This window comes from Microcebus murinus, chromosome 3 (genome assembly GCF_040939455.1).
Source record: "Microcebus murinus isolate Inina chromosome 3, M.murinus_Inina_mat1.0, whole genome shotgun sequence".
Classification (NCBI taxonomy): Eukaryota; Metazoa; Chordata; class Mammalia; order Primates; family Cheirogaleidae; genus Microcebus; species Microcebus murinus.
The window spans coordinates 78,496,005-78,522,103 of record NC_134106.1 but is presented as its reverse complement, the minus strand read 5'-3'; the positions used below and the strand labels follow the sequence as shown (position 1 = coordinate 78,522,103).

General features: G+C 42.0%; 1 protein-coding gene across 1 annotated transcript in view; it reads left to right on the top strand.

The window, feature by feature from the left end:
- AFF3 (ALF transcription elongation factor 3) overlaps positions 1-11,069 on the top strand; it is a 539,111-nt gene extending 528,042 nt beyond the window's left edge. The window contains exons 22-25 of the mRNA XM_012787032.3: positions 1,408-1,501; positions 5,175-5,224; positions 5,357-5,583; positions 7,937-11,069. Coding sequence (XP_012642486.2) covers positions 1,408-1,501; positions 5,175-5,224; positions 5,357-5,583; positions 7,937-8,058 — 493 coding nt within the window. The 3' untranslated portion in view covers positions 8,059-11,069. The remainder of the gene's footprint in view (positions 1-1,407; positions 1,502-5,174; positions 5,225-5,356; positions 5,584-7,936) is intronic.
- Positions 11,070-26,099: the final 15,030 nt, after the last annotated feature.

Below are 26,099 nucleotides of genomic sequence, written 5' to 3'. Positions count from 1 at the left end.
GAAGGCCACATGTGGCTCTGAGGCTGCAGGTTCCCCACCCCTTCTTGCTGCCGTACCATGCACCATCTGAGTTTGCGGTGATTGGAAATCGACAGATTGGTTACACGAGGATAATTTTTCTCTGTATGTGTGTGTGTGTGTTTTAAAATCAGGTAGCCCTGTGTTTCAGCAATTTGAATGTGAATTATGCCAAATAGAATTTGTCTTGTCTTTAATGTACTAGATGTAACCAAAATAATCCATGTATTGCTTTACATATGGGAGTACTACAACTGAAGCAAGATGACATATTAACGTTCTCAACACGTTAAACTGAGGAGCAGCTCATTAAACTTTGACGATAAAATCATTTCTTTCAAAAATGTTAACCAATATATAAGTTGTTTTCTGTATTTATAATGATTACAATGATAACGATTATGTGATTATAATAATGATAATTTTCCCCATGGCCTCTTCCCAGGACACCTCACTGCACTTCCAAAATCCCAGGACACCTCTCTGTTGGTCCCTTATGTAAAAGGATTCAAAACTTCTTGTTCTGTAAAGGTTCCTATTCTACTCTAGAACCTGATCCGCAAGTTAGAAAATCTAATAGTCTCAAAAAACATAACAGCTACATGCACAAAAGAGAGGGTCTTGGGTTGCTTCACATCATCACGTCATCTGGAGTTTGATATGCTAATAGTCTAGTAAGTTGTGCTTGGTACGTTGGTATTCTAGACATCAATCCCAGATCTGCGTTAGTGAATAATTATGAGTGAAGAGCACCAAGGAAGAGAGGATAAGTCTCAAGAAATGCTTTTTGTACTCTTTTCAAATTTTAAGTTCCATGTTGTGATAATCAATTAATGACAATAATATTGTATAAGATAGAAAGTGAATATGTAAGTATAAAATATTATTGAAAATAATAAAATTATAATTGCTATCCACATGGAGTTTTTATTGTTTATAAAGTATGTTCACTTTTGTTACTTTATGTGAACTAAAAGTTTGGTAAAAACAGGTGTAAGGGGATCCTTTCGGCAAAGGCAGCTCACCTGGCAAGCCATGAAAGCTGTGTGCTAGTTTCTTCCCTCCTCTCGTAGGGAAGGACTGCCCTCTAGTGGTGGAAGAAGGAAGCGGCCAGCCCCTGTTACCCAAAAAGAAGTGATAAAGTTAATATTATAAAATGATCTAGTGGTAAATATATTTGTGGAATATCTTCTTGGAATTTTAAATTACATTGTTTGGGGGTAAAAAGGTTAAATGTTCACAGACATGTATGTACATATGGAAAGATTTTAGATTTATAAACATGCTATAAATATTGAGTGCCTTAGACAAGATTTTTTTTTTTTAAGTCTTGTTTGTGAAGGACACATTCATGCTCTTTGGGGCCCTTTTCTCTTTTCTCTGCTGCAGTTACCGATGCCTGGCTCTCCTGTACTGGCGGATGTTTCGACTCAAAAGGGACCACGCTGTGAAGTATTCAAAAGCACTTATCGACTATTTCAAGGTACCATCTGATGAATGAGGCGCATTGTTATTGTTCCTTGTATTCCATTGTCTCCCTGTCAAGGGCATGAATGAGGATGCCTGGTAGAACCCATTGCTTTGGGGCAGATAGAGGTCACCTCTGGTCTGCAGACTAACTCCGTTTATGACACACTTGTGGCTTTCAGGGCTCAGAAACAGGGCCTTGAGAGTCTATTGAATTTACTCCTCTGCCTTCATGTCTACATATTTTTACAGCCTCAAGAGAAAGAAGATCCAGTTACTCATTCCAGTGTCCTAGGAAATTCATCTTTATAGCTCATATCAATTTTTCATGTTTGGTTAGAGCTTCTTCCCCTTAGAAGTAACTACTTAGGGCTAGTTCCTCTTAGGTAGTCTCTAGTAGCTAATTTAATTTTTAATCAAGGTATTATTTAACATGGTAAGTAAGAAATGGCTCGTCAGACCTCAGAGGCACTAGATGAATAAAACTGCAAACCATGTAGCCTTTACTTATCTCAGGGTATGAAACTATTTTCACTGGGAGAATAAATTTTTTAAAAACCTTCTCTGATATACTATTGTGAAGTCAACCTGAAGTTAATAATTCATTTGATATTTCTGGGCCTCTTCTCTCTCTGTTTATCTATAGAAAATAGAAATTATACCACCACTACCTCCACCAATGCTTTGTCAGATACACAGCCATTTTGAGATCCCTTAATCCCCAACCTTCGCTTCTTGGAGATTACCCGTAGCGACTAGGCTATGTTGGGGGGTCCCATGGGCTGTGTCCAGCACACTGCCTCCTTCCTAATTGTGCATGTAGAGTACCCAGGGGCTGAGCCAAGGAGATCACTCTCTAGGCCTAATGACAACAACTGGCACTGAGCCTTCCCTTTCCTTTGGGCACCTAAAGTCAAGATCAGCAGTTTTCAGAAATTTGGAATCTAAGAGCTAATAATAGAGAGTTGGTTCCAATCAAGAAAAATGCTAGAATTAAAATTGAAGCTAGGCCGGGCACAGTGGCTCACGCCTGTAATCCTAGCACTCTGGGAGGCCGAGGTGGGTAGATCGCTCGAGGTCAGGAGTTCGAAACCAGCCTGAGCAAGAGTGAGACCTCGTCTCTACTAAAAATAGAAAGAAATTAATTGGCCAACTAAAAATATCTAGAAAAAATTAGCCGGGCATGGTGGCGCATGCCTGCAGTCCCAGCTACTCAAGGGGCTGAGGCAGAAGGATTGCTTGAGCCCAGGAGTCTGAGGTTGCTGTGAGCTAAGCTGATGCCACGGTACTCTAGCCAGGGCAACAAAGTAAGACTCTGTCTAAAAAAAAAAAGAAGGAAACTAAAACATTATTTTTCTTTAACAGTAAGAGTTTCTTTAAAATAATAATAGCCACAATGTATTTGATTATTTATGCTTATGTATGTACATATATATAAATATATATGGGTATGTATATGGGGGGAAAAAGAGGGAAGCTGAATTCTGTGAGCCACAAGGGGTTACAACAGAACTTTTAAGGGATACAGGAAGATATATACATGCAGCCCATGAATATACACAGAACGGATAGAGAATACAACCTAAAAATTAGTTTGCCCTCCAAGAGTTAATGGCATTTATACTTAATCAAAGAGGAGTTTTTAAAAAAAAATTTTAATTGACCAATGACAGATTGTGTGTGTGTATATATATATATATATATGGCATATAATGTGATGTTTTGATATATGTATACATTGTGGAATGATTAAATCAAACTAATGAGCATATCCATCACCTCATTTTTGTGATGGGAACATTTAGAATCAACTCTCAAAGATTCTCAATATACTATCCATTATTATTAATTATAGCCACCATGCTGTACAATAGATCTCCAGAATTTATTCCTGCTAACTGAAACTTTGTATCTAAAAGGTACAAAGTTGCAAAGGCCATTTAAATGCTACTTAAAGCAGAGTGTGGTGGCTCACATGTGTAATCCCAGCAATTTAGGAAGTCAAGACCAACCTGGGCAACATAGTAAGACCCCACCCGTACAAAAAATTTAAAAATCAGCCCAGCACAGTAGCACACACCTATAGTCCCCAGCAACTCAGAAAGCTGAGCCAGAAGGATCACTTGAGCCCAGGATTTTGGGGTTGCAGTGAGCTATGATTGTGCCACTGTACTCCAGCCTCAGTGACAGAGTGAGACCCTATCTCTAAATAAATAAATATTAACAAATGAATGAATGTATGCATGCAACTTAAAGTTCAGAGATTATGAAACCTTTGGGTAGCAGAGATAATTTGTCTAATGAGTATAGAGCTGTCTTTGAAAAACGGACTTTGTTCCCACCAGTGTTTCTTGGTCCTGTTATGTAGTGGTAGGGGAAGAGGCAGAAGACTTCTTTCTCCCTTTAGCACCTTTAACTGAACTGTTTCTGCAACCCCAAAACCTCTCTCCCTCTCTCCTCTTAGCATTCTTACTATATTTGGAACATCTATTCTATACGTCACATTCTTATTAATAGAATCCCATGATGAAGTAGAAACCAAGTGCTCAATCCAGAAACCCAGATTGAGAAAGGTGTCAATAACATGTGTTAGGAAAGAGAAGATCAGCTCCCCTATTAAAGAAGGTTTTCTTTTTCTAATTCTCTCTATGAAAATAATTCCATTCCCTGAGACAAGTAAAAGTAGTATGGTTTGTAATTCTATCCTTATATTTACACCTTGCTGCTGCTGTAGTGCCCCTGAGTTCTGACAGGCCATTTCTTGCCATTTTAATAACACCTGCACTGAAACTAGAAAAATCAGTCACCACTTCATAAAGTTCTTTCTAACCAAAAGAAACACGTTGTCTCTGGGGAGCCAGGCTGAGGCTATTTTCTTGTCTCAGTAAGGGAAAATTTCCATCAGCATCACAAAGACTGTTTCTTTCCCTAACAGTCCTGCAGACTTCTGTCCAAGAAAGCATTATTGGGCTCTCAGAGAGGAAACCTAACTGTGCATTTAGCAAACTTTCCTTGCTAAAGACAAAACCTCTTTTAAATGCTTGATGCAAATACCTGGTTCATGCAACATAACATCCTAAATCAGAATATTCAGGTAAACCAGAATTTGAGAATATCCTGTCTGTTTAGGAAATATATTTTAATCTATTCTTTTAGGAATATCTAAGAGCAACTTCCTTTACAAGAAATGCTTTTAATAAGTTAAAATTATAGAATTTGATGTTTTATATATTTTCAGGCATTAAGTAAATATATGTCAACAGTTTCTGCAAATTTGCCCTACTGTTAAATATCAGGTGTTCTGGGAGTGGTGGGGGAATAAGCAAGTTTCTATGCTTTTTTTCCTTTTCAGAAAAATTAGACTAGTTTATGATGGAAAAATTAGCCTGGTTCGGGATTTAACAGACCCTTGGGATTATGATTTAACGTGGTACCTAAAATTTGTACATGAAAACCCAGGCTGTGGGGCAAGGCCTTCATTGTAGCCCACTGTGGGGCCCCCCAGGCCGTGCAGCTGTCCCAGACAAGCTTCCAGAGAGGAGCAGCCTTGTCCTTGGAACTTTGCAGACCCAGTTTCGTCTGCAGCGTCTGCCCTTCTGTCTTCCCGGAGACACCCGAGAACACGCCATCGTCTGCCGTGTAACCTCAAGCAGATGGCACTCACTGTCGGTGTTCTTATTTTCCTGCAGAATTCATCTAAAGCTGCCCAAGCCCCATCCCCGTGGGGGGCCAGTGGAAAGTAAGTTCGCTTCGCCCAAGTGAAAGCCGTAGCCGGACCATGCATGCTTTGCTTGCGTGCCCCAGGGGCCGCCCCGCGCGCGCGCCTGTTCCCGACCTCGCCACTCTGGTTTCTCTACCTCTCCCCTTCCAGGAGCACTGGAACCCCATCCCCCATGTCTCCCAACCCCTCTCCCGCCAGCTCCGTGGGGTCTCAGGGCAGCCTCTCCAGCACCAGCGCCACCCTGTCCCCGTCGACCATCGTCAGCATCCCGCAGCGCATCCACCAGATGGCGGCCAACCACGTGAGCATCACCAACAGCATCCTGCACAGCTACGACTACTGGGAGATGGCCGACAACCTGGCCAAGGAGAACCGAGGTGTGTGCGCCGCCCTCCCTCCAGCCGGTCTCCACGGTGTCTCTGAGGGGAGATGCGAGCTGTCCCCCCGCTGCGGGAACCTTCCCGACCCCTGCGCGCACGCCGGGCCCCCAGTGCCTCTGCCCGCGCTGACACCCCCCTGGGAAGCCCGGGTGAGATAGACACAGCCGCAGATGCAGACACACACACGGGTTTGCGCTTCAGACAGTGAGCTCCTCCAAGGCGGGGATCATGCCATAGTAACCGTGGACTCCTCAGACCTCGCCCAGTGCCTAGAAAGCAGCTGGGGGGCTCTGAAACCTTGACTGAATGCATGGGAATGTTACTGGCCCTTTAAGTGCCAGCTGCTTACAGCTGAGAAGAGTGTTGTACACGTAGCAGTAAGCTATTTTTTTTTTTAAATAATGTTTGCTTTTACTGATTATAAAAGTAATGCGTGCTTTCTGTGACTACATTTGTCAAGTACAGACAACTGTAGGGAAAAGAGTTTTTAAATCATTAGTAAATCTTTTCGCCAAGAAGTAACTGCTGTTTAACATTCTACCGAAGTTTCTTCTAGTCTTTTCTTCTGCCAATAGGCACTGTTTTTCCAAAATAAGATCATAGTGTAGAGCACATACAGTTATATATCCTTCTTTCATTTGATATTGTATCAGGCATTTTCTCACATCACTAACTAGTTCAAAAATACCCTTTATAGTAGCTCTATAATATAATGCTATCATCATACAATGATTATATAATCATAAAGTATCATGATTTCTCAAACCATTCCCCTATTGCCAGGCACTTAGGTTACTTCCAGTTTTTTTCCCACAGTGACAAATAGTGTTGTGATAAATATCCCTATATGAATCTTCATTCATATTTCTGATTATTTTCTTAGGAGGGAGTTACAGAAGTAGAATTTTGGGGTCAATGAGTATAGATCCCTTTAAAATATGAATTATTATATATATTTATGGATAATGTTAACTTTTCTCCTGAAAGATTATACTCATTTACTACTGTCACTCCAGCAACAGGTAAGAGTGCAAATCTGAGCTCACTTTCAGGCCATTAAATGCAAATTATGTTCCCACAATAGCATAAGCCTTGAAAGATAGGATGTCCAGGACGAGATGAGGAATGTAAGGCACAGATGAATCCTGAGTGCATGAGATTGTTAATAAAACCGGATAGCACGTAATGTGCAGCCCAGGGGCCATGCACCCTGAGATTCCAGTGGGAATGCCATGGAGGTCAGAAGCCACCAGGAGAAGCTCCACTAGAAGAGCTGGTATGGAATGAGGTTTTGAAAAATCACTTAGAAGTTGAGTGGCTGAAATAGGGTGGAGTAAGTGTCACAGGTGGACAGAACAGAAAGGACAAAGCATAAAAATATATGTGTCTAGTTTGGAGACCCTGAGCAGGCCAAGCTCCAGATGGCACAGCCAGCTCCCTGTGGGATGTGTCATGCCTGAAGGCTCAGTGCCAAGTGTCCAGTGTAAACCCGGCATTGATCCCCCACCCCGACCAGCTCCTCCTCCTCTTTTCTGCTCCTGGATTCCTGCTGTGGCCAACCTCCTAGCCACCTGACACCTGGAGTCTTCCCTGGCCCTCTGCTTCCCATCCCCAGCAGGGCTTCGTTCAGCATGTATGTGAGCACCTTCCAGAAACTTCTCCCAAACACTTACTTCCAAGAAGTGTTACTCAGTGATGAGCTATGATAAGAGAGTAGCCATATGAATTTATTTGTCTCTATCAGCCACTAAACTGTGATCTTTTTGAGAGAGCAGAGCCCACTCATGATTCATCTTGGTGTCATCCCCGACCTCCACACCCTACAACTAGCAGAGTGTCTTGGTACATCATAAACGTTTGATGAAAGGGCAAACCCAGAGAAGGTCCAAAAGCTAAAGGTGACTTCAGAAGAGATGTATCAGGACCCATCTTTGATTCGTCCTTAGAGCCTGGACCCTCACCCCTTGGATTCACTCCAGGGGCTCAGCCACACGCCAGAATTGAGTGCAGGATTAGAGACGACAGAGCCAACTTGACGTTCGGAGTGGGAAGCCTTATGCGCTAGGAGAGTGCAGTCTGAGGATGTGGATTGTCTTTGCTATTTGGCTAAGCAAATGCTATTCATTTGAATTAGAAATGAATATAGTGTATTTAGTTATTAGGATACAGGGCAAGTTCCCCACCCTTGCGCTTTATTTTGTTCAAGGAAATGCTAAAGTCACATGTTAGAAGAGAGAATCTTTGAGGTATATAGAGACCACGAATGGAACTTTTTCTTAAGTCACTCAGGTTGCGCAGGGTAGCACACCTAGCATGTGTGGCATTCTTAACAACCCTCTCTGTCCCCTAGAATTCTTCAATGACCTGGATCTGCTCATGGGGCCCGTCACCCTGCACAGCAGCATGGAGCACCTGGTCCAGTACTCCCAGCAGGGCCTGCACTGGCTGCGGAACAGCGCCCACCTGCCATAGGGACCTCGCCCTTGAGCCGGCCTGTGCTCTTGTCTCCACGACGGCTCAATGTTTCTGGACACTGTGCTACTGACATTCCCAGCCACAGCGTTTATCAAACTGCGGTGAACCTTTCCTCAGTGGTCTTTTCCCAGGGCCTGTGTGTTTGTATGTGTGGGTGTGTGAGAAGCTGCCTGTGTATGTGTGTGAGACAGGCAGCTCTTCAGAACACATTCGCCTTGTCTAGTTTCCGTAACTCCAGGCTAGACCAAGTGATTGGATGTTCCTGATTAGAGGAAGTACACATGTACACACGCACACATACACACACACAATCACAGACACACACTTTCTATTCTAATGCTAAACTATGACTTCTTAGAAAATTCAACCAAAATCTCATGGGTTAGTTAACCAGGTGCAATACAGCACACCAAAAGCTTGACTGCCAGTTCAGAGGAACCCAGCTCTTATCCTATTGATTACTTTCAGTATTAATTAATATGCCCCAATTATTTTTTGATTGATATGTATTCATGGGTAACTGAATAACAAAAATAAGTCAGTTATTTTTGTGCCAGACATTTACTAGATTACATGTTACCAAATACCCTGCCCTTCTTCTCTTACCCTCCCTTCATCTGACTTTATTATCAATGAAACACATTTCAAGCAAATGGATCGACTCCCCCACGCCTCTCCTGCTCTACCCACAAATACTATGAAAATGGCATTGAGATTTGGTAAAAAAAAAATTCAGTGTCTTTGAAAAGTTAACAAACATTAAAGCAGTGATGACTGTGTTTTGGAGCTCAGTTAGGCACTGAAGTTTTTTGCATCTGTGACAACAAGCCCACCAGGCACATGCATTTCTTCTTCCTGCCACTGTGACTTGGTGGCTATAGAGCCACGTGGCATTTGTCAGACAATATGTTTCAAGTCTTTTCTTTCCATGATAGCTTGCTTACAAGTTTTCTTGGCCAAATGAGGACATTACCTAGAATGTCCCTTCGTTAGGAGTCTGTATCTGTTGCTTATCAGGCTAAGAGCTAGTTGCTATTATTATATAATGTTCTCTGATTCTCTCACCCCTCATACAGAATGTGCCACTGCAGGCCTTGGATGCATTTTGGTTTGGGGGATACTTTTCTGGCTTTGATTAGCAAGCTGCTTACAACACAGGGGAAGTTACTCCTGCAGTGATTACCATTCTGTGTGGGGTCGCAACAGCCAGAGCACCTTGCTTATGTCTTGTGCCTCTGGTATGTTTACATCTTGCTCATGATTTTTCTTTTCTTTTCTTTTTTTTTAATTAAGTTTACATTTTAGTTTGTTGACATCTCGTTTACAGTTTTTGTCTGAAGTTTATTTCTTTTATAGTGTTGTATCATGCCCTAGATTTAGTCTTTTTGTTAAATATATTAATATTTGTATATGAAATGTTGGTAAAAGGAAACCAACTCCTGTAAAAAGGGGTCTATCTTGCCACATTTTAAAAACAAAAATAATGTCCTTCAGGCCTCTTAGTTGACAAAATTGCACCAGGATGGTCCAAAAAAGGTGATGCGATATGTGGAGCAATCCATTTTTTCAAGGTGATGGTGGCACAGAATATTTACGATAGATGCTGACAGATGCTTTCACTGGTGGTGTTGTAGGTTGGGTTGCAGTGTTAACGTTTTTGTCAGCCCGATCTGTAGGTGGGAAATAAGATCGCTGTAACTCCCCAGCTCTAAGCATTGATTCAAAACTGTGCAAATGACTGAACAACTTTGGTGATTTGAAGTTAATTGAAAATGAGCAAGTGAAGGGCTTGTGAAATTTGCATTTGGCTTTAGCCTTCAAGCATTTGGAAATACTAACAGTATTTCCATTTTACATTTATCCAACTGAGGTGCTTCTTATGTGTCTTTCACTAATTGTGGGCAGCATTCGTGATCCCATCCTATATTGGAAATTTGAACCTAACTTAAGAAATTTTGAATCTTTCTTTTTTTTTGCAGGACTGAGACTTTGTTCTGCTTTTACTCTTAATGAGTTCTGATGAAATATTCAAAGACTCACATAAAGGGATGACCTTGGGGGCCTGTTCTGCTCCCCCAGGGAGCTTCTCTGGTCTTACCCCTCTTTAAGGTTGCAGGCTTTATTGTGGCATTCCCGGAAAGCCCCATCTACCAGGTGGGGCTTTCCGGTGGTTATACCAGCAGCGTTTCATCAGCACTCTGATGACCCATGTTTCCCAACAAAATTTCTTAAAACTGGTCAGTCTAGGGGATGATTGGAGCATGCATTTTCTATCACTGTGTCTCATTTCATCCATGAAGCACATCAGGGCAGCAGTCTCTCTTGGGTTTGGTGCAGATGAGTTTGGTAAAGAACCATCTTCTGATTCTTGTCTATGAAAGTTATTCAAAACTGTTCCTTTTTTTTTAGTTCTGTTCCAAGTTGAAATCTCTTTCTTGTGTTCTCTTGATTATAAAAGTAATACCTGCTCATTGTAAAAATTCAAAAAATACAGAAATGTAGAAAGTGTAAGTCCCTGGTTGTCCCATCCCCCTGGGACAACCACCGCTTACGGTTTGATGTATATCCTTCCAGCAACTCTAGAATTTAAACATAATATTTTTATTACCACTTCTTTCCATTTGAAGACATTCTTTCCTCAGAAGTTCAACACAAGTTCAGCTGACCTTATCCTCCCATAACTTGAATGAGTGCCATCCTTTATCACAATGTTAAATTATCTTTGAGAGAGAGTAGCCCATATGTATTCCTGATCAAAATTTGGCCTTTGTTACTGCTCTACACAGATCAGACTCATGTGCAGAATTGTGCCTGGAGAGAGAGGTTTGGTTGAAACAGACATTTCTGGAAACTTTCAAATTGCAAATGGAAACTTGGGCCCACTATCTAAAAAGGAATGTACTGGAAAAATAATCTGAAGAGTTGACAAATTGTGTACTAGAGTGAACACATGGAATGCAATGCAACAAGACTTTCTGCACTAAAACTTATCCTAATATGTACAACAATGTGTGTATTATATAACAGTGATGTGTACATTTCCGACACCCCATACATAATATACACAGTTTGTATAAATGCATACATTTAAAAATATATATGTACAATACAGCTAACATAAAACTGTAGTACGCCTGAAGGATATTACTAGTGCCTAATATTGAGTATAAATCACTGCGTGTTCGCATCACCTTGGAAGTGCAGTAATTGTTATAAAATTAATCAGTGCAGCCAACATTATTTATGAATCACATCTTTGAAACTGTGCAGTAGCATATACATATATATTTTTAAATAACATTTTTCACAGTTTTCCAGAGTTACTGTTGAAATCTGTATCACCAAAAAAAAAAAAAAAAGCAAGATTTTTTTAATGATGTAGACATTCTTCAGACCCAGTAATCTGCGTGTGATTTCCTGTTTGTAGATACCCAAGAGACTTTAGCAGTCACCAGCCTTAATGCATGTACAGGATATTATTGTGACTTAATTTATCTGCAGTTTTTAATCCATGTGAAATTGGAATTTATAAACAGACTTGGATTAAATATGTCTGCCTTTCTAAGGTCGCAAATGTTACATTAAATGACTTATGTTGTAAATGAGAGAAATTGAGTTGTACCTAAAAAATGTCCACCAATTTCTGTGAATATTTTTACAAGGAAACTTTAGAATCAAAATACGTTCAAGTCAATATTCCAGTTCCCAGTTTATAGTCTCTTTAGAAGCAACCTTTTTATTTCATGAATGTTTTCAGTCTAGCTCTCACAGATTATCATTTAAATCTGATATTTTTCGTGGGGAAAAATTATGTTTATCTTCATTATAACAAGAGTTTGCTACTTGTCTTACCCATTTCCTGATACATGCACACACACTGTCCAGTATCCCCAAGAAGGCTGAAAAGGAAGCTTGAGAAGTTCATCTTGAGGGTTACATGGATTTCTGTTCAGCCAGTGGCCCTGGGATACTGTTTTGCTCAATGTTCTTGAAGGTCACAAGTTAATTCTCTGACTTGTGTGCCAGGCCTTTCCAACTCAAACCAACATGCTGGAATCATATTTGCAATATTTGGTTGTGTAAAATAAGGGAATTTTGAACTAAAGAAGATAGAAATGTTAGACCCAGTTGCTTGACATAATATATCCTCCTATGTTTTTTGTTAACCTCATTTTTAGCCTTATCCCCCACCCTTTTCCTTCTCCTCCTCCCCAAACAGACCTAAATAAGTGGAAACAGCAACAGAAACAACAATTATCCCGTATTTTTACATTCAAAGATCCTTTGTCTTTTTCCCACTGTACCATCTTAGACAATTCACGTGTATCTATAGAGAAAAATGCAGAAAGGGTTTGTTTCCTGATGGACAGTTCAGCTGCGTCCTTGTTAACCCAAGCAGAGGCGAGCAGAAGAACCCTGGCTCTGGTCACCATGGAGAACACTTCATCCCAAAGACGCCGGGCTGGGGGATGTGGCCTTGCTTGCTTCGGGAACCACAAAGCTTGATACTCTTTCAGAGCTGGTTTGGGCTAAGACACGCCCAGCAGCCTTTCAAGAGTTTTCTCTTTTGCAGCTTTGCCTGCTACACAGCTGAAGTCTGTTCCTACCAGAATCATATTTTTAAAAAGTAACACCCTAAGAAGAAACATGGATTGACTGAAGTCTTGAAGGACATTTTTCTTTTTTTAATAATGAAAGAAGGTGAGGAAAAAACCTGATCACATGAACTGCATTTCCAACAATTTGGAGCCAGAGTTTATTTCTTTTTCCCGTTCTCAGAAGAGCACAGTTTTTCAATATTACAGCCTCCTGGCAAATAGCACAAGAAGTGTTCAGACTTAAGACTTGTGTTCTCTTTGTCCAAATAATTCTGTGTATGTCACCAAAGGGGTTAACTTGTTTGCTTGGCATGAGGAAAATTATAAACTCTGTTCTCAAACTAATTACATCTGACCACGGTTTTGGTTTTTATTATTTAATTGGCACTCTGAGGCAGCAGGGGGTAAATTTTGGGTCAGCTGCAAGGGGATTTAGATTCACAGCTCTTACTCACAGTAATGGGAACCAGGGGATTAAATCTCTGTGCATTACTTTGAAAATCCACCTCTTGCAGCCAATTTTAAAGACATTGATCTGAGGGATGAATTCAAGGCACTAATTGCAAGTCAACACAAGGATCAGCATTTGTCTTTAAGCATCAGGAAGTATTGATGAGGCCTGAGAAGCTGAATCAAGCTTCTGGTTTTTTACCCATTTTTAAAATAGGAAAAGCTCATCAGGAAATATTGTATCCAGACATGATGTAAAATAGCACCAATGTTTAGGATTTTCAGACAGCACTGTTGGGTTATAAAAATAATTATGATATTCTAGTTTCCTTGTTGTTCTTCAAGGCTTCAGTCTTTCATAAAACAAAACTGATTTTCGCCCAGTATTTTTGATCCCTTTATTTCTAGATGCCCCTATAAGCAAAGAGAAAAAACTTAACATCGAAAAGTGTGCACTACTTGATTGAACAGCATTCCATCCACAGTAGCCAAAGGTATTTGACTTTTTAAAGAACAGTTTTCGAGTCTCCGATATTACCTTCATCCCATGGCATGTGTGATTACAAAGCCTAAAATACAGCCATGTAGTTAAGATGTCAATAATTCCGAGCGTATATCACGCTGATATTTGGTTGTAGACACTTTCAGAGTATCACCAGCTATCACTGAAGCCTATTTAAGTAGTAACATAACAACATTGACACTTTCTTTTGAGTAATTTGCAAACATTATTAATCCGCTGAAGTTCTCAGGGTTTCCAACCAACCCAAAATGTCCTCTGGGAGCTGAGTTGAATTTCTTGTTCCTTTAGGGGTTTTTCCTTCTAAGTTCTGTAAGTCAGATTTACTGTCTTGACTGTTTAGTAGAACAGTAATTAGAGACAGTGGGGGCTTTAAAGAAACAAAACTTCAATACAAGAGCTCACTGGTGTTGGGGCTAAGCCATCAGAACCACAACTGGGTACCGGAACACTCTCTTCCTTTGCCCTGCCACACCTGATCCTTGAACAAAGCTTCTCTCCATGCCTCAGTCTCATTTATGTTAAGTGTAACTGTACCCATCAACTACTTTACTGAGCAAGTATGAGGGTCAACAGACTTGGGCCAGCATTTTGAGATGCACAGTTGTCACTCAGCAGAGTTTAAGCATTACCGTAAGAACAAAGGCAAAGGAAATGCACTACGTCTGTAGGCACCTGGATGCACAGGTGTACGATGTGGGAGATGGTACTTTCTTCTAGGGCCTAGATCTGCCTAGGATCTAGAGGACCGAGAGGGTGACAGCAGGGTAGCCACAGCACCCTCCCCCTCCCCATCCTGAATCGGGAGGGTGACAGGAACAGCCAGGGCAGACGATGGTGAGGGAACTCCTCCCCCTGTGTGGCCACCACTCTGAGTCCTTCCTGGTTGTGGGCAGAGCTCTAAAAGCTTCAATGGAAGGTGCCAACTACCCCGCTGTTGGTGGTACAGTCCCACCCTCCTTGTCAAGCCATAAGAAATCAGGGTCTATCCTGATGGAAAGGGGAAGAAGCAACATTGGGTCAAGCTTCCAGTGTCTGCCATCTTCCATGAGAAAATGACTTGCCTACTGAACACCATGCCTCAAACGTCCCCATAGAGCCAGGGGCCCATGGCACAGTCTCCTTCGCTGTGCTCTCCTGGTTTTCCTTTGGATGCCGGGAGGCTGAGTCCTCTTCAGGTGAATCTGGTGCCTTTGATGATTTTTTTTTTTTTTTTTTTTGGAGTGGGGTAGTGGTTAAAGGACAGCTGCTCTGGGAGGTTTGTCCCTGAGAAAGGGGATCTGTCATAAGGGACTTGGGTATGTCATGCATGAACTTAGGGAAAGAGGAAACCTCTCTAGAGAAAAGGGATCATTTTTTTTCCTCTAGTGGGTTAGGTGCTCGCCTCAACATAATCATTTAATTGTAGGCAAAACCTTACTGTACCAAGAGAGAGGAAAATCAACATATGAGCTCACTGATTTTTGTGCTTACCCCACCAGACACTGAACATGCTAACCCAAAACATCCAGACAAAGACTGGAAATCCAACCAATGATGTGGATGTTTCATACCACTAGGTCAAAGCTCTAAATGATGGATTGAAATTTTTAGTTCTTATATTTCTCCTATTTAAATGCAGGGCTAGTGTGACTACTTTGTGTCCCTAAATCAGTGCTCTGAGCTTAACCAAAATAGTCATGAGATGCTCAGTCTTTCCACACTCATTGGAAATCCCTTTCCTAATCTTTCTGCAGGAAAGAGGAACAAGGGCCAGAGATTCTGAAAGATCCTGCCATTATTATTGATTTAAGCCCAAATCAATAATAATGCCCGTTCACAGGAGCACAAGACCTTGCCCAATGTAAATTCGGGTATTTAGGTAAAGAATGCTAGAGCAGCAGCATGATGTTCATTAGCAGGAGCAGATATATCAGCTGGATGCTTGGTCTTCACCTTTTCTCAGGCAAGATGTTAAGGAACTAACACACCTATTACAGTATAATAGGGTACTGCTTTCATAGTTCTGTAAAAATTTAAAGTTGCTACCGTGAAGTTTGCCTCAGCCAGAGAGAGAATTTAAAATTGAACCATTTTTCGTATGCTGTGTCATCTTGGAGGTTTATTCATGGAGGAGGCAACTCTAATTCAATATTCTGATATCAAAGGCCTAGTGTGTCACATCAAACACCATTTCAAACTCTGCGTCTCGGTCTTGGGAAAGCCGTCAGCAACATGGGAGCCCTGCCTGCCTCCCTCGAGACTTTCCCATCTTTAGCAGTCACAAAAACAAATTCTAGGGCCTTCGTCTTCTCCTATTACAGGAATCAATCTTAGGATGGTTTCAAGAATTGAAGATTTTAAATAGGACAATTCTGTACAGTAATTTATGTTGTGGAAAATGTACATATATGGTAGCAATGATGAAAATGCTGTATTAGGTCCAATACCATTTTCATATTTCATCTAGTTATTCTCTATTAAAATAGCTCAAGTTCATTTTTGTTATGTGATATTCATTTGGGGCTTCTTGTTAGTGCATTTTGGATATGGTTATGGAGAAAAAGTGCAGAATCTGCTTTGATAGTCACTGTTTTAATCCAGGTAGTCATAAGGGTTCTATTAAGCATCAACATCTTATCTGTGTCTTTGAGTATGTGATAAAAATCTCAACCCAAGCAGTAAATAAAGACCAGTGGCTTTAGGAATGACCACATCCTCCAGCCTTTCTTCTCAAAATTTATGAATACTTTTTCCAAGGGAATCTCAATGGATCCCCGCTAAGCAGGCCCACGCTCTTGTTTCTGGGCAGAGCCTCATTTCCCAGGCTACTTCTTAGATGTCTGCACGCCTGGAGCCTAAAGTCTTCACTTTGGTGATTGTTCATATCTGTATAAGGCAGTGCAAATGTTAAATCCCCTTTCTCTTCCTCCTCATGTAAGAATAAAAGTTGCTCCCACACAATTGTATTTATCAGATTGCAAATTCAAATTATCGTGAATAATTTGATAGTGAATTATTTTGGCAAGATATCAGGAAGGAGTGGAGCGCATATCTAATATTAACAATTTGTCCAGGGGGATCTTGTATTTCTGTCTGAGTCTACAATTTACAGGTATAAAAATGATGGGATCATTGACTGCATATTTTACTGTTTGGAGATTTTGCTGTTTCTATAATTCACATGAAACTCATGCAGCACAGTTTCTGGAATGGGGAAAACACCTTACTGTACTGTAACAGAATGAGCCTTAAGGGTTTGTAAGGATAAGCACTTTTATATTTAAAGGGAAATATTAATTCATCAGTGAAATTACTTTTCTAATGTCTTAATAAATCTTGAAATCAACATCACTCTGTCTCAAAAACATCCCAATGTCTTTTCCTTGAACTTCTTGTTAAGCAGAATGTTCTCTTTTCTCATGTAACAGCATTTTGTTTTATAGTCAACTAGTCATGAAATAAACTACCTTTTCCCCTACAAAAGTATGAACCCACCCAAATTACTAAGACAGACAACAGTGTTTAAAAGAAAGAGGTACCAATTTGAGAATGCTCTTGGAAGGAAACGTTAAGCGTCACTAGTTCTTTGAGGTATCTCCATATTATTTTCTGCACTCTCTGTGGGATGGGCATGCTTGTAGCTCTGGCTTGGGCAGTGCAAAGGCAATATATGTAACCAAAATGTTTGTACCCACACAATATTCTGAAATTTAGAAATAAAAAAAAAAGAAATATACACACACACAACAGTCATTTTAGAGTGAAAAAGAACCTATGACAGAGCCTGGAATTTCTTATTAAGGGTTTTTGGTTTTGGTTTTTTTACATGCCAAAGCCTTGTTTACTGTAAAGCAGTGCACATAAGCTGTTACTATGTGACATGGTTCAAACACAAACAGCAGATAAACATTTAACATATTCAATGCTAAAGGCTAACTTAAGTCATTTTTAATTTACTGCATTTATTTTCCCCCTTTTTAAAATTTATTTTCAATCAAGCAAGTAATAAAAGAATGCATTCTTGTTATTTATAAAAAGGTGCACAATATGATTAGATAAGAGTTCCCCTTAATTCCCACCTAGTTTTACCCAAAGAGATTCACTCTTGTCAATTAGGTTCATCTGTATATAATCATTTTATGTCTGTGTGTTGTGTGTGCGTTTAATACAAATCAGGTCACATTATATATGCTGTTCTGTGTTCTGAAACTTGCTGATATCATTTATAGTAGTAAGTGTGGGGCATTTTTAAATATTGACACATAAAGATCTACTTCATTGTTTGAAACGTCTGCTCAATGTCTCTATAGTACAATCGACCATAGTTTATTTAACATTCTCTATTGATAGATATTTAGTTTCACTCGTTACATTTTTAGAATTGAAGTATTCACAAACCATAAAATTCATCCTCTAAAATGTAGAGTCACAAGATTATATAACCATCACCTCAATCTAATTCCAGAACATTTTCATCAGCCTAAAAAGCAACCCTGTACCCATTAAAAGTCATGCCCTATGCTTCCTTCCCTCAGCCCCTGGCAACCAGTAATCTAGTTTCTGTCTCTATGAGTTTGTCTATTCTAGACATTTCTTCCATATAAATGGAATCTTACAACATGTGGCCTTTTATGTTTTTCTTCTTTCACTTAACATGTTTTCAAGGTTCATCCATGTTGTAGCAGGTATTAGCACTTCACTTTTATTTATGGCTTATATATTTCATTGGATGGATGGACTGTGTTTTGATTATTCATCAAATGATGGACATTGGTTTTTTTTTTCCACTTTTTGGCTATTGTAAATAATAGTAGTATGAACCTACACAGCACAAACTTTTGTGTGAAGATACGTTTTCAATCCTTTTGGGTATATACCTAGATGTGGAATTGTTGGGTCATATATGTTTAATTTTTTGAGGAACTGCCAAACTGTTTTTCACAGGAGGAGCACCATGATACATTAGCACCAGCAATGTCTGAGGGTTCCAATTTCTTCACGTTGGAACAAGTTTGCCAACACTTGTTTTCGTCCATCATTTTTATTATAGTCGTCCTGATGTGAAATGGTATTGCACTGTGGCTTTGATTTGCATTTTCCTAACAACCAATGATGTTGAGCATCCTTCTATTTGCTTATTGGCCATTTTTATATCTTCCTTAAGGAAATATCTATTCAAATCATTTGCCTATTTTTTAAATCGGGTTTTCTTTTTATTATTAAATTATTAGGGTTTTTATTTGTTCTGGATGCAAGATCCTCATCAGATATATGATCTGTAAATATTTTCTCCCATTCTGTGGGGTATCTTTTAACTTTCTTGATAGTGTCCTTTGTTGTGTCAAAGTTGTTAGTTTTGATGGTCTAATTTACCTATTTGAAATTTTGTGTCTTAGGCTTTTGTGTTTAATCCGAGGTCATGAAGATCTGCTTCTATAGTCTCTTCAAGGAGTTTTAAAGTTTTAGCTCCACAGTTTAGCTCTATGGTTCATTTTAAGTTAATGTTTGTGCATGGTGTGAGAAAAGCATCCACCTTCGTTCTTTTGCATGTGGATATCCAGTTGTCTCCGAAGCATTTGTTAAAGACTATTCTTTCCCCATTGACTTGTCCTGGCATCCTTGTCCAAATCAACTGACCACTCTCAAGAGTTTATTTCTGGACTCTAAATTCCATTCCAGTGATCTCTATGTGACAGTACCACACTGTCCTGATTACTGTAACTTTGTAGTAATATCTGAAATCGGGAAATGTGGGTCCTCCAACTTTGTCCTTCTTTTGCAAAATTTTGGCCTAGATGTGTTTTTTAAATTAACCATCCACTATAAATTCCCTATAAATGAACTTTTTGAAGTTCATTTAAATGAAGTGCATAATGACTTCATGAGCCCTTACTGCCAGCCAAGTCCCTGCCCATTCTCAGTCCCTGTTCTCCAGGAGCCAAGGTCCATACCAGTGTTATTGGGCTGGCGTTCAGATGCTCTCACCACCACCAAGCTGGAGCATTTTATATACGTAATGTGCATTTCCCCAAGACACAGCAGCCTGAGTAAACAGAAGAACAAAGGTGTTCCAGAAATGTGGTGGCAGCTTCCTTCTGCCTTCCTTCCCTGTCCCTGTGCTCCCTGCTCAGAGGCTGCCATACCCAGAGTGGACCTAGAGCTTTGGCCTCTCTGCCCCACCTGAAGGCACTGCCTGGAGCGGGTCTGACTGAGGCCACCAGATCTCCCAGTGCTTGATGGGCAGGCTTGTCCCCACACCTCCCTAGGACTTTTGTTGCATGCATGTTTTATATCTTCCTGGCCACTTTTCAAGATCATTCTGGAGTCTAACAGATTCTCCCATGCTCATCAAGGAAGCAGATTTTACCTCTTGGCTAGTGCATGGGTGCATTGAACCAGCAGAATGAATTAACCCACAAGAAGCAGTTGGAAAACTACTTGGTACTTCCTACCACTAGCACCTGCCCACCAGCACCTGTTCAAGCCCCTCTAGAGGTCAGTTCTTCCGACATCCTTGGATGAATTCTAGGATTGACACCCTAACTTTTCCAGGCACCCTCAGATAATAAAAAAAAAAAATCTTCTGTTGATCTAATCACAAGAGCTAATCACATTTTAGCCATTAAAGAGCCCAGCCTCTGTGTTATTCAGACTCCGATTAAAGTTAAAGCTTTTGCCTGCACAGCTGCCAGTGGGAAGTGGGCAGCTGGCAAAGGGATGTGGGGATGTGGTCACCTCTTTGCTATTTCCCTGCCTGGTGTTCCTTCAACAGTTTCCAACTCCTCCACCCTGAAGCAGGGGGAGGGAGGCTCTGCCATCACTGACCTGGATGTACCTGGGGCTGGGTTCCCTGCCTGGTGCTGACTCTGTCTTGGGGTGTCCTTGATGGATCTTTGAAATAAAACTCCTTTCTTCCTCCTGCCTCCTCCATTCCCATCACAGGGCTCTCTCACCTGTCCTTCCCCTGACAGACAGAGGGATGTGCCAACTTATATAGGCTGAATGTGTCCCCCCAAAATTCACATGTGGATGTCCTGAGCCCCAGTGACTGTATTTGGAGACAGACCCTTTAAAGAGGTAATTAAGTTAAAATGAGGCCATTAGGGCAGGCCCTGATGCAACCTGATGGTGTCCTTGTAAGAAGAGAAAATGTGGGTGCCGGGGCTGTGCACCCACAGAAGGATGGTTGCGTGAAGAGGCAGCGAGAGGGTGGCCGTGCACACGGTGGAGAGAGGCCTGGAACCAAGCTGTCCCTCACAGCCCTCAGAAGGGACCAACCCTGCCAGCACCTCAGTCTTGGGCTCCCAGCCTCCAGAACTGTGAGACAGTGAGTTTCTGATGTTTAAGCCCCCCAGCATGTGTGTTTTGTTACAGTGGCCCTAGTGCTAACTCTTCCTCTCCTTAACGCCAGCCCTTCTTGTGGCCTCTCCAGCTTCCTTTACTGGCCTCGAGTGGGCCGTAAGCTCAGGCGCTGAACCACAGTTCTCTGCTGTCTCCACCACAAACCCTGCTTAGTGGGTGTCACTCGCTGCTGGATGTGGGAGTAGTTGGCATCCGTTGTCTTGGGGACTCCTCAGAAAAGGGAGAGAGTCCTATGCTGACCTCCTGTGAAACTAGAATGAAGACCTGGGTGGTTTTGAGCAAGGCCCAGTGAGACCTCGGGACTTGTCTTCCTTTGCAGTGGGTAGCACGGTGGCCTCCCTTCCGGCAGGGAGCAAGGCCGGCTGCTGGGAATACAAAAGGGAGTTGCTGCTGTGGAAAACAGTTTGGCAGTTCCTCAAAACGTTAAACATAGAGCTACCATGTGACCCAGCAATCCCACTCCGGGGTATATACCCAAGAGAGCTGAAAACATATTCACACAAAACTTTGCACATGAATTTTCATAACAGCATCATTCATAATAGTCAAAAAATGAGAACAGCCCATTAACTGATAAATGGATAAAGAAATGGATATTCCCATACAATGGAACAAAAAGGGAATACGGATACGTGCTACAACGTGGGTGAACCTTGGAAACACTGTGCTAAGTACAAGAAGCCAGACACAAAAGATCACAGTGGATGATTCTATTCATGTGAAATACCCAGAACAGGCAAATTCGTAGAGACAGAACACAGTAGTTGCCAGGAATGTGGGTGGTGGGGTAATGGGGAGCAACTGCTGATGGACACAAGCTTTCTTTTCAGAGTGATAAAAATGTTCTGGAATTAGCAGAGATGGTTGCATAACCTCGTGAATATACTATCACAAATCACTGAACTCTACACTTCAAAAGGATGAATTTCATGGGATGTGAATGATATCTCAGTTTTTAAAATAGTCAACACTTGGACTTAATAAGACTTCCCAGTTGTTTTGTTGCTTCTTGTATCGTACTTCTTGAGTTAATTCTTCTTTCAAGTCAATTTTTGAATCCTGCATGTCTGAAAATCTCTCGCTGTGCCCTCACGCTTGTATCATACTTTTACTTGCGTGGAATGCTAATTCAGGAATATTTTCCTTAGAAGTTGGAAGACATTGCTCCGGTTTCTTCTTGAATTCCACATTATCTTTGTAGCAGTGTGTTCTCACCTCTCCCCACTCCCCTCCCCCAGGAGCTCCCCTCTTTATCCCTGAGGCCTGACGTGTCACTGTGACCTGCTTGGTCAGAGTGTCCTCGATTCTACTCCTGCACTTTTCATAGGCTCCTGCCCATTGCCCTGGGAACCTGTGCTTGGTCACTGCTATGAGTATGCTGTCCCCTCCCCAACCTCCAGCCTTGACCTCCGGAAGTTCCGTTAGATAGTTGGAAACTTTGGTGTTTGTCTTCCAAGTTTCTTAACCACCTTCTGTGCTTCTGGTCTCTTTGTCCATGTTTGTTATTCTGAGAGAATTCCGTGGCTCAGCCTTTCAACTTATTCTCTTATCAGCTTCAATGCTTCTGCCCATTTACAGAGATTTTTATTCCAATCATCAAATTTTTCATTTCCAAGATCTCTAAAACATTCCTTTTTATGGGTGCAATATTCTTTTATTTCTCTCTGAGGATTCTAATTATATATGTGCCAAATTCTTGTTCTGTTTGCTCTATTAACTCTGCTTCTTTGGATGTAAACTTTTCCATTTGTTGGGATTGGTGCCTGTCTCTTTTATGGCTTTTGTCAAGTGTTCAGGGACTATTGGCTGTGTGCTCAACTCCAAGTTTGGGTTTGCATCCTGTCCTCCAATGCTCTATTTCCTGCAACTGACTGCCCGGGCTGGGAGAGCACTCCATGCCTGCAGGGTGTTTCTGGGGTGCAGCCTCTCCCTCCATCCCAGCCATCTGAATGCTCTGCTCCATGCCAGGGCTCACACCTCTGTTGCCTCCTTCCTGGCCTGAGGGTGGAGAGCTGTCTGCTCCTCTAAGGTATTTCAAGTGATTACCCCCCAGGGATCCTCCCAATATTCTTGACCTCCTAGCTCATCACTTCCCCAGGCAGCTCCCTGTCTTTTTGGTTCTGGACTGCAATTTCTTTCATGATGATCCCAGGCTCCTTCCATCTTTCAGAGATGCCTCAAAACTCCTGGACCTCTTAAGGCATCCCTTCTTAATTTTTAGTGCAGCCATAGGTTTATTTATTATTATTCTTTCTCTATGACTGCCTCAGTCCTCTCTCTTCTTTAATGACATCAAGTCCTAATGTTTGCCAGTGGCAGAAGAATTTCCATGTAAGACCCAGGCTAGATGCAGCTCAGACGTTCTCAAAGGATGTTCTGCATGGTGATTGTCTGCGTTCCTGCTCATTCCCTCTCAGTTGCTTTCTGAGTTTACCTAGGACCTATGGAATCCATGTCTCTGGGAGACTCACTGAGGCTGCAGCACCACTGGCCACCAGTCTACTTGGCTAACGAGCATTTGGCCACCCTGGCCTTCCTGGTTCATGTTGCTGTTTGTTCCTGCTATCTGCTTCACCATGCCTCTGCTCAGAGCATGGGGGGGCGGGGGGAAGCCTGGGGAGGTCTCTCTGCTCTTTGGCCTCTGTTGTCTCAGCCACACCCATGGGTCTAGTGTGGGGTAGGTTTTTGGCATCTGCCTTTAGTTTAGCTTTAGCAATACCCCCAGGAGGATCCCTTGAGCCCAGGAGTTCAAGGCTATAGCAAGCTATGATCATGTTACTGTACTCCAGCCTGGGCAACAGAGCAAGACTCTTAAAAACAATACAAATGTCTTCTCTATCACAGACCACGTTGAGGCCATGAAAGAGCTGGCCTTGAAAGAGCTGCACTCACGAGCCAGGTCCGGTGGTTCCAACCCACTGCAAGTCAACATGGTACATCCCATGCTGGGTATAAACGAGGAACCTACCTTAGGAGCAAAGACAGAAGCCAGTTATTAATGCTGAGACACAGAACTGCACCAGCAGCAAGGGGATTTGACTATGAGTCACCTGGACTGAGATGTGGCTTTTGAATTAGGATAATGCAGAGTCTAGAGCCCAGGGTGGGTGGCCTCAGCGATAGGGAGGGAAAGACTGGGGGACATCCTTCCCACCAGGCCCCTTCCAGGTGAGCCTGCTGCCAGGAGGCAGTTCCACATTCAAGCACTGGGCCCCTAAGGGAGCTGCCATTTGGCTTGGGACATTTCAAATGTGGGACTTGGAACCACACAGTTGGTGGCTTATGTCGTCACAATGTACTGAGGGTTATATGTGGTAAGACAAGACCCATTGAAAGGTGGCCTTACTAATAACCTAACAGAGGAACATAAACTATCAAACAGAATGTAAGAGAAATAAACTCACAGCACGTAATTGTCCCTTTGAAGGAAACTCACAACACAACTGCCCTTTGTTTTGTTTTCATTAAAATTCTTGTGGCCTAAATTGAGACTTTGTTTTCCCAGCGTTGAAGAGCCCTAAGTGGACAATAGGGGTGAGAGCTCCCCGCTTCAGTTCCTGCCAAACACCAATTCCAGGGACTCAGATAAAGTCAGCCTCACAGGAAAAAATAAATAAATAAAGAGCACCTGCACTTGCTTCGCAGCCACTTCTTTTATCAGTCTGCTGAAGCAGAGAACAAAGTTTTAAAAAAGCCATTTCTAGCCTTCAAAACCACCCAGCTGCTTTTCCTCAACTGCCCAGCACTATCCTCTACCTTTTCTTCGATGCCATGGCCACATCCTCTCTCTCTCTGTCTTCCTCTTTCTTTCTTTCCTGAGAAAATAAATACTTCTTTCTATCCTAACTTTGAGAATTCTTTCTCACCCGCACCATGAACAACTGCTAAATTTCCACTCCTTCACCACAGCAGGGGGCCAGGGGGGCAAGTGTGGAGGTGGACACATGAGCCTGGACACTGGACCACAGAACCACCCCCTTGGGGAGGTGAAGGCAGTGACAGACCAGTAGTATGGTTCACAAACTGCTGGGAATACTGCTGTCCCTCCCTCAGTTACTGCAACTCCTAGAAGTCCACCTGCAGATTCCTCCTTATAAAAATCCCATATTTCCCCTTCACACAGGAGTCCCTGGCATATCCATGACATCCTGTCACTCTGCCTCCTTCCTGATAGGCCTGAGGAAGCCACTGCTCTGGCACTTGCTCCCTGACAAGCCACTGGCCTGCAGCTGTTGGCCTCTAGATGGGACCTTGATCCCACAGAGGGTTGAGTTCGTGTGGACACTCCTGGTCTCTCCTGCCCACACAGGCAGCACTGGGCTCTAAGTGGAGACTCCCCAAGAGGCGAACATTGCAGTCCCCCTGGGAGGGTTTGACATGTTTTTCTTGGGCTCGAGGTTGTAATTATGATTTAGTGGAATGCCACTTCCTAATGTCTTTTTCTTTGTTTCATGTAAATTAAGTTCCTGTGTGTCTCTATTCCTTAGGGGAGTTGAAGAATTCATTAGTTATTGTCTGGGAAGTGTTCTACAGATAAAAAGCTCTCCAGAAATGCAAGGTATTATTATTAGGTGCCTTCAATTTGTAAATCATTTTGAATGGTTTGTTTTGTTTTATTTTGTTTTGTTTTGGTATGAAAATGATAACTTCAAACCCTGCTTTCAGCAATGGCCAATACATATGCCAAAGAAAACATGCAAGATGCAAATGCAGGTTTTTCAATGGTCCTGATTTATTCACTCCAAGAAGAGTTTGGGAAACACTGACAACTCCAGCCAAGGAATCTGATGCCCAGAGGATGGTTTAGCTAAATAACCCCTTTGACCTTGAAAAAGTGCATTAGCTTCTCTAGGTTGTGGTCTCCACCTCGGGAAGGTCAGGCAGTTGGGCTAGATGACCCCGCCATCCCTTCCCATGCTGGCATTTCATGTATTACACTGGTGCACGTGCACCTGACACTCCTGAGCAACATGCAGGACATGGGGCAGAGGGCTCCTGGTCTTGTCTGAGTTTGGGTCACTTATGGGGAGACCAGAGCTGAGCACCTTCTTCAGCTCACACAGCTGAGGAGTGGTGGTGGCGGGCACTCAGCCCCTCTCCTCCATCCTGCTCATGGGGCTTCCAGA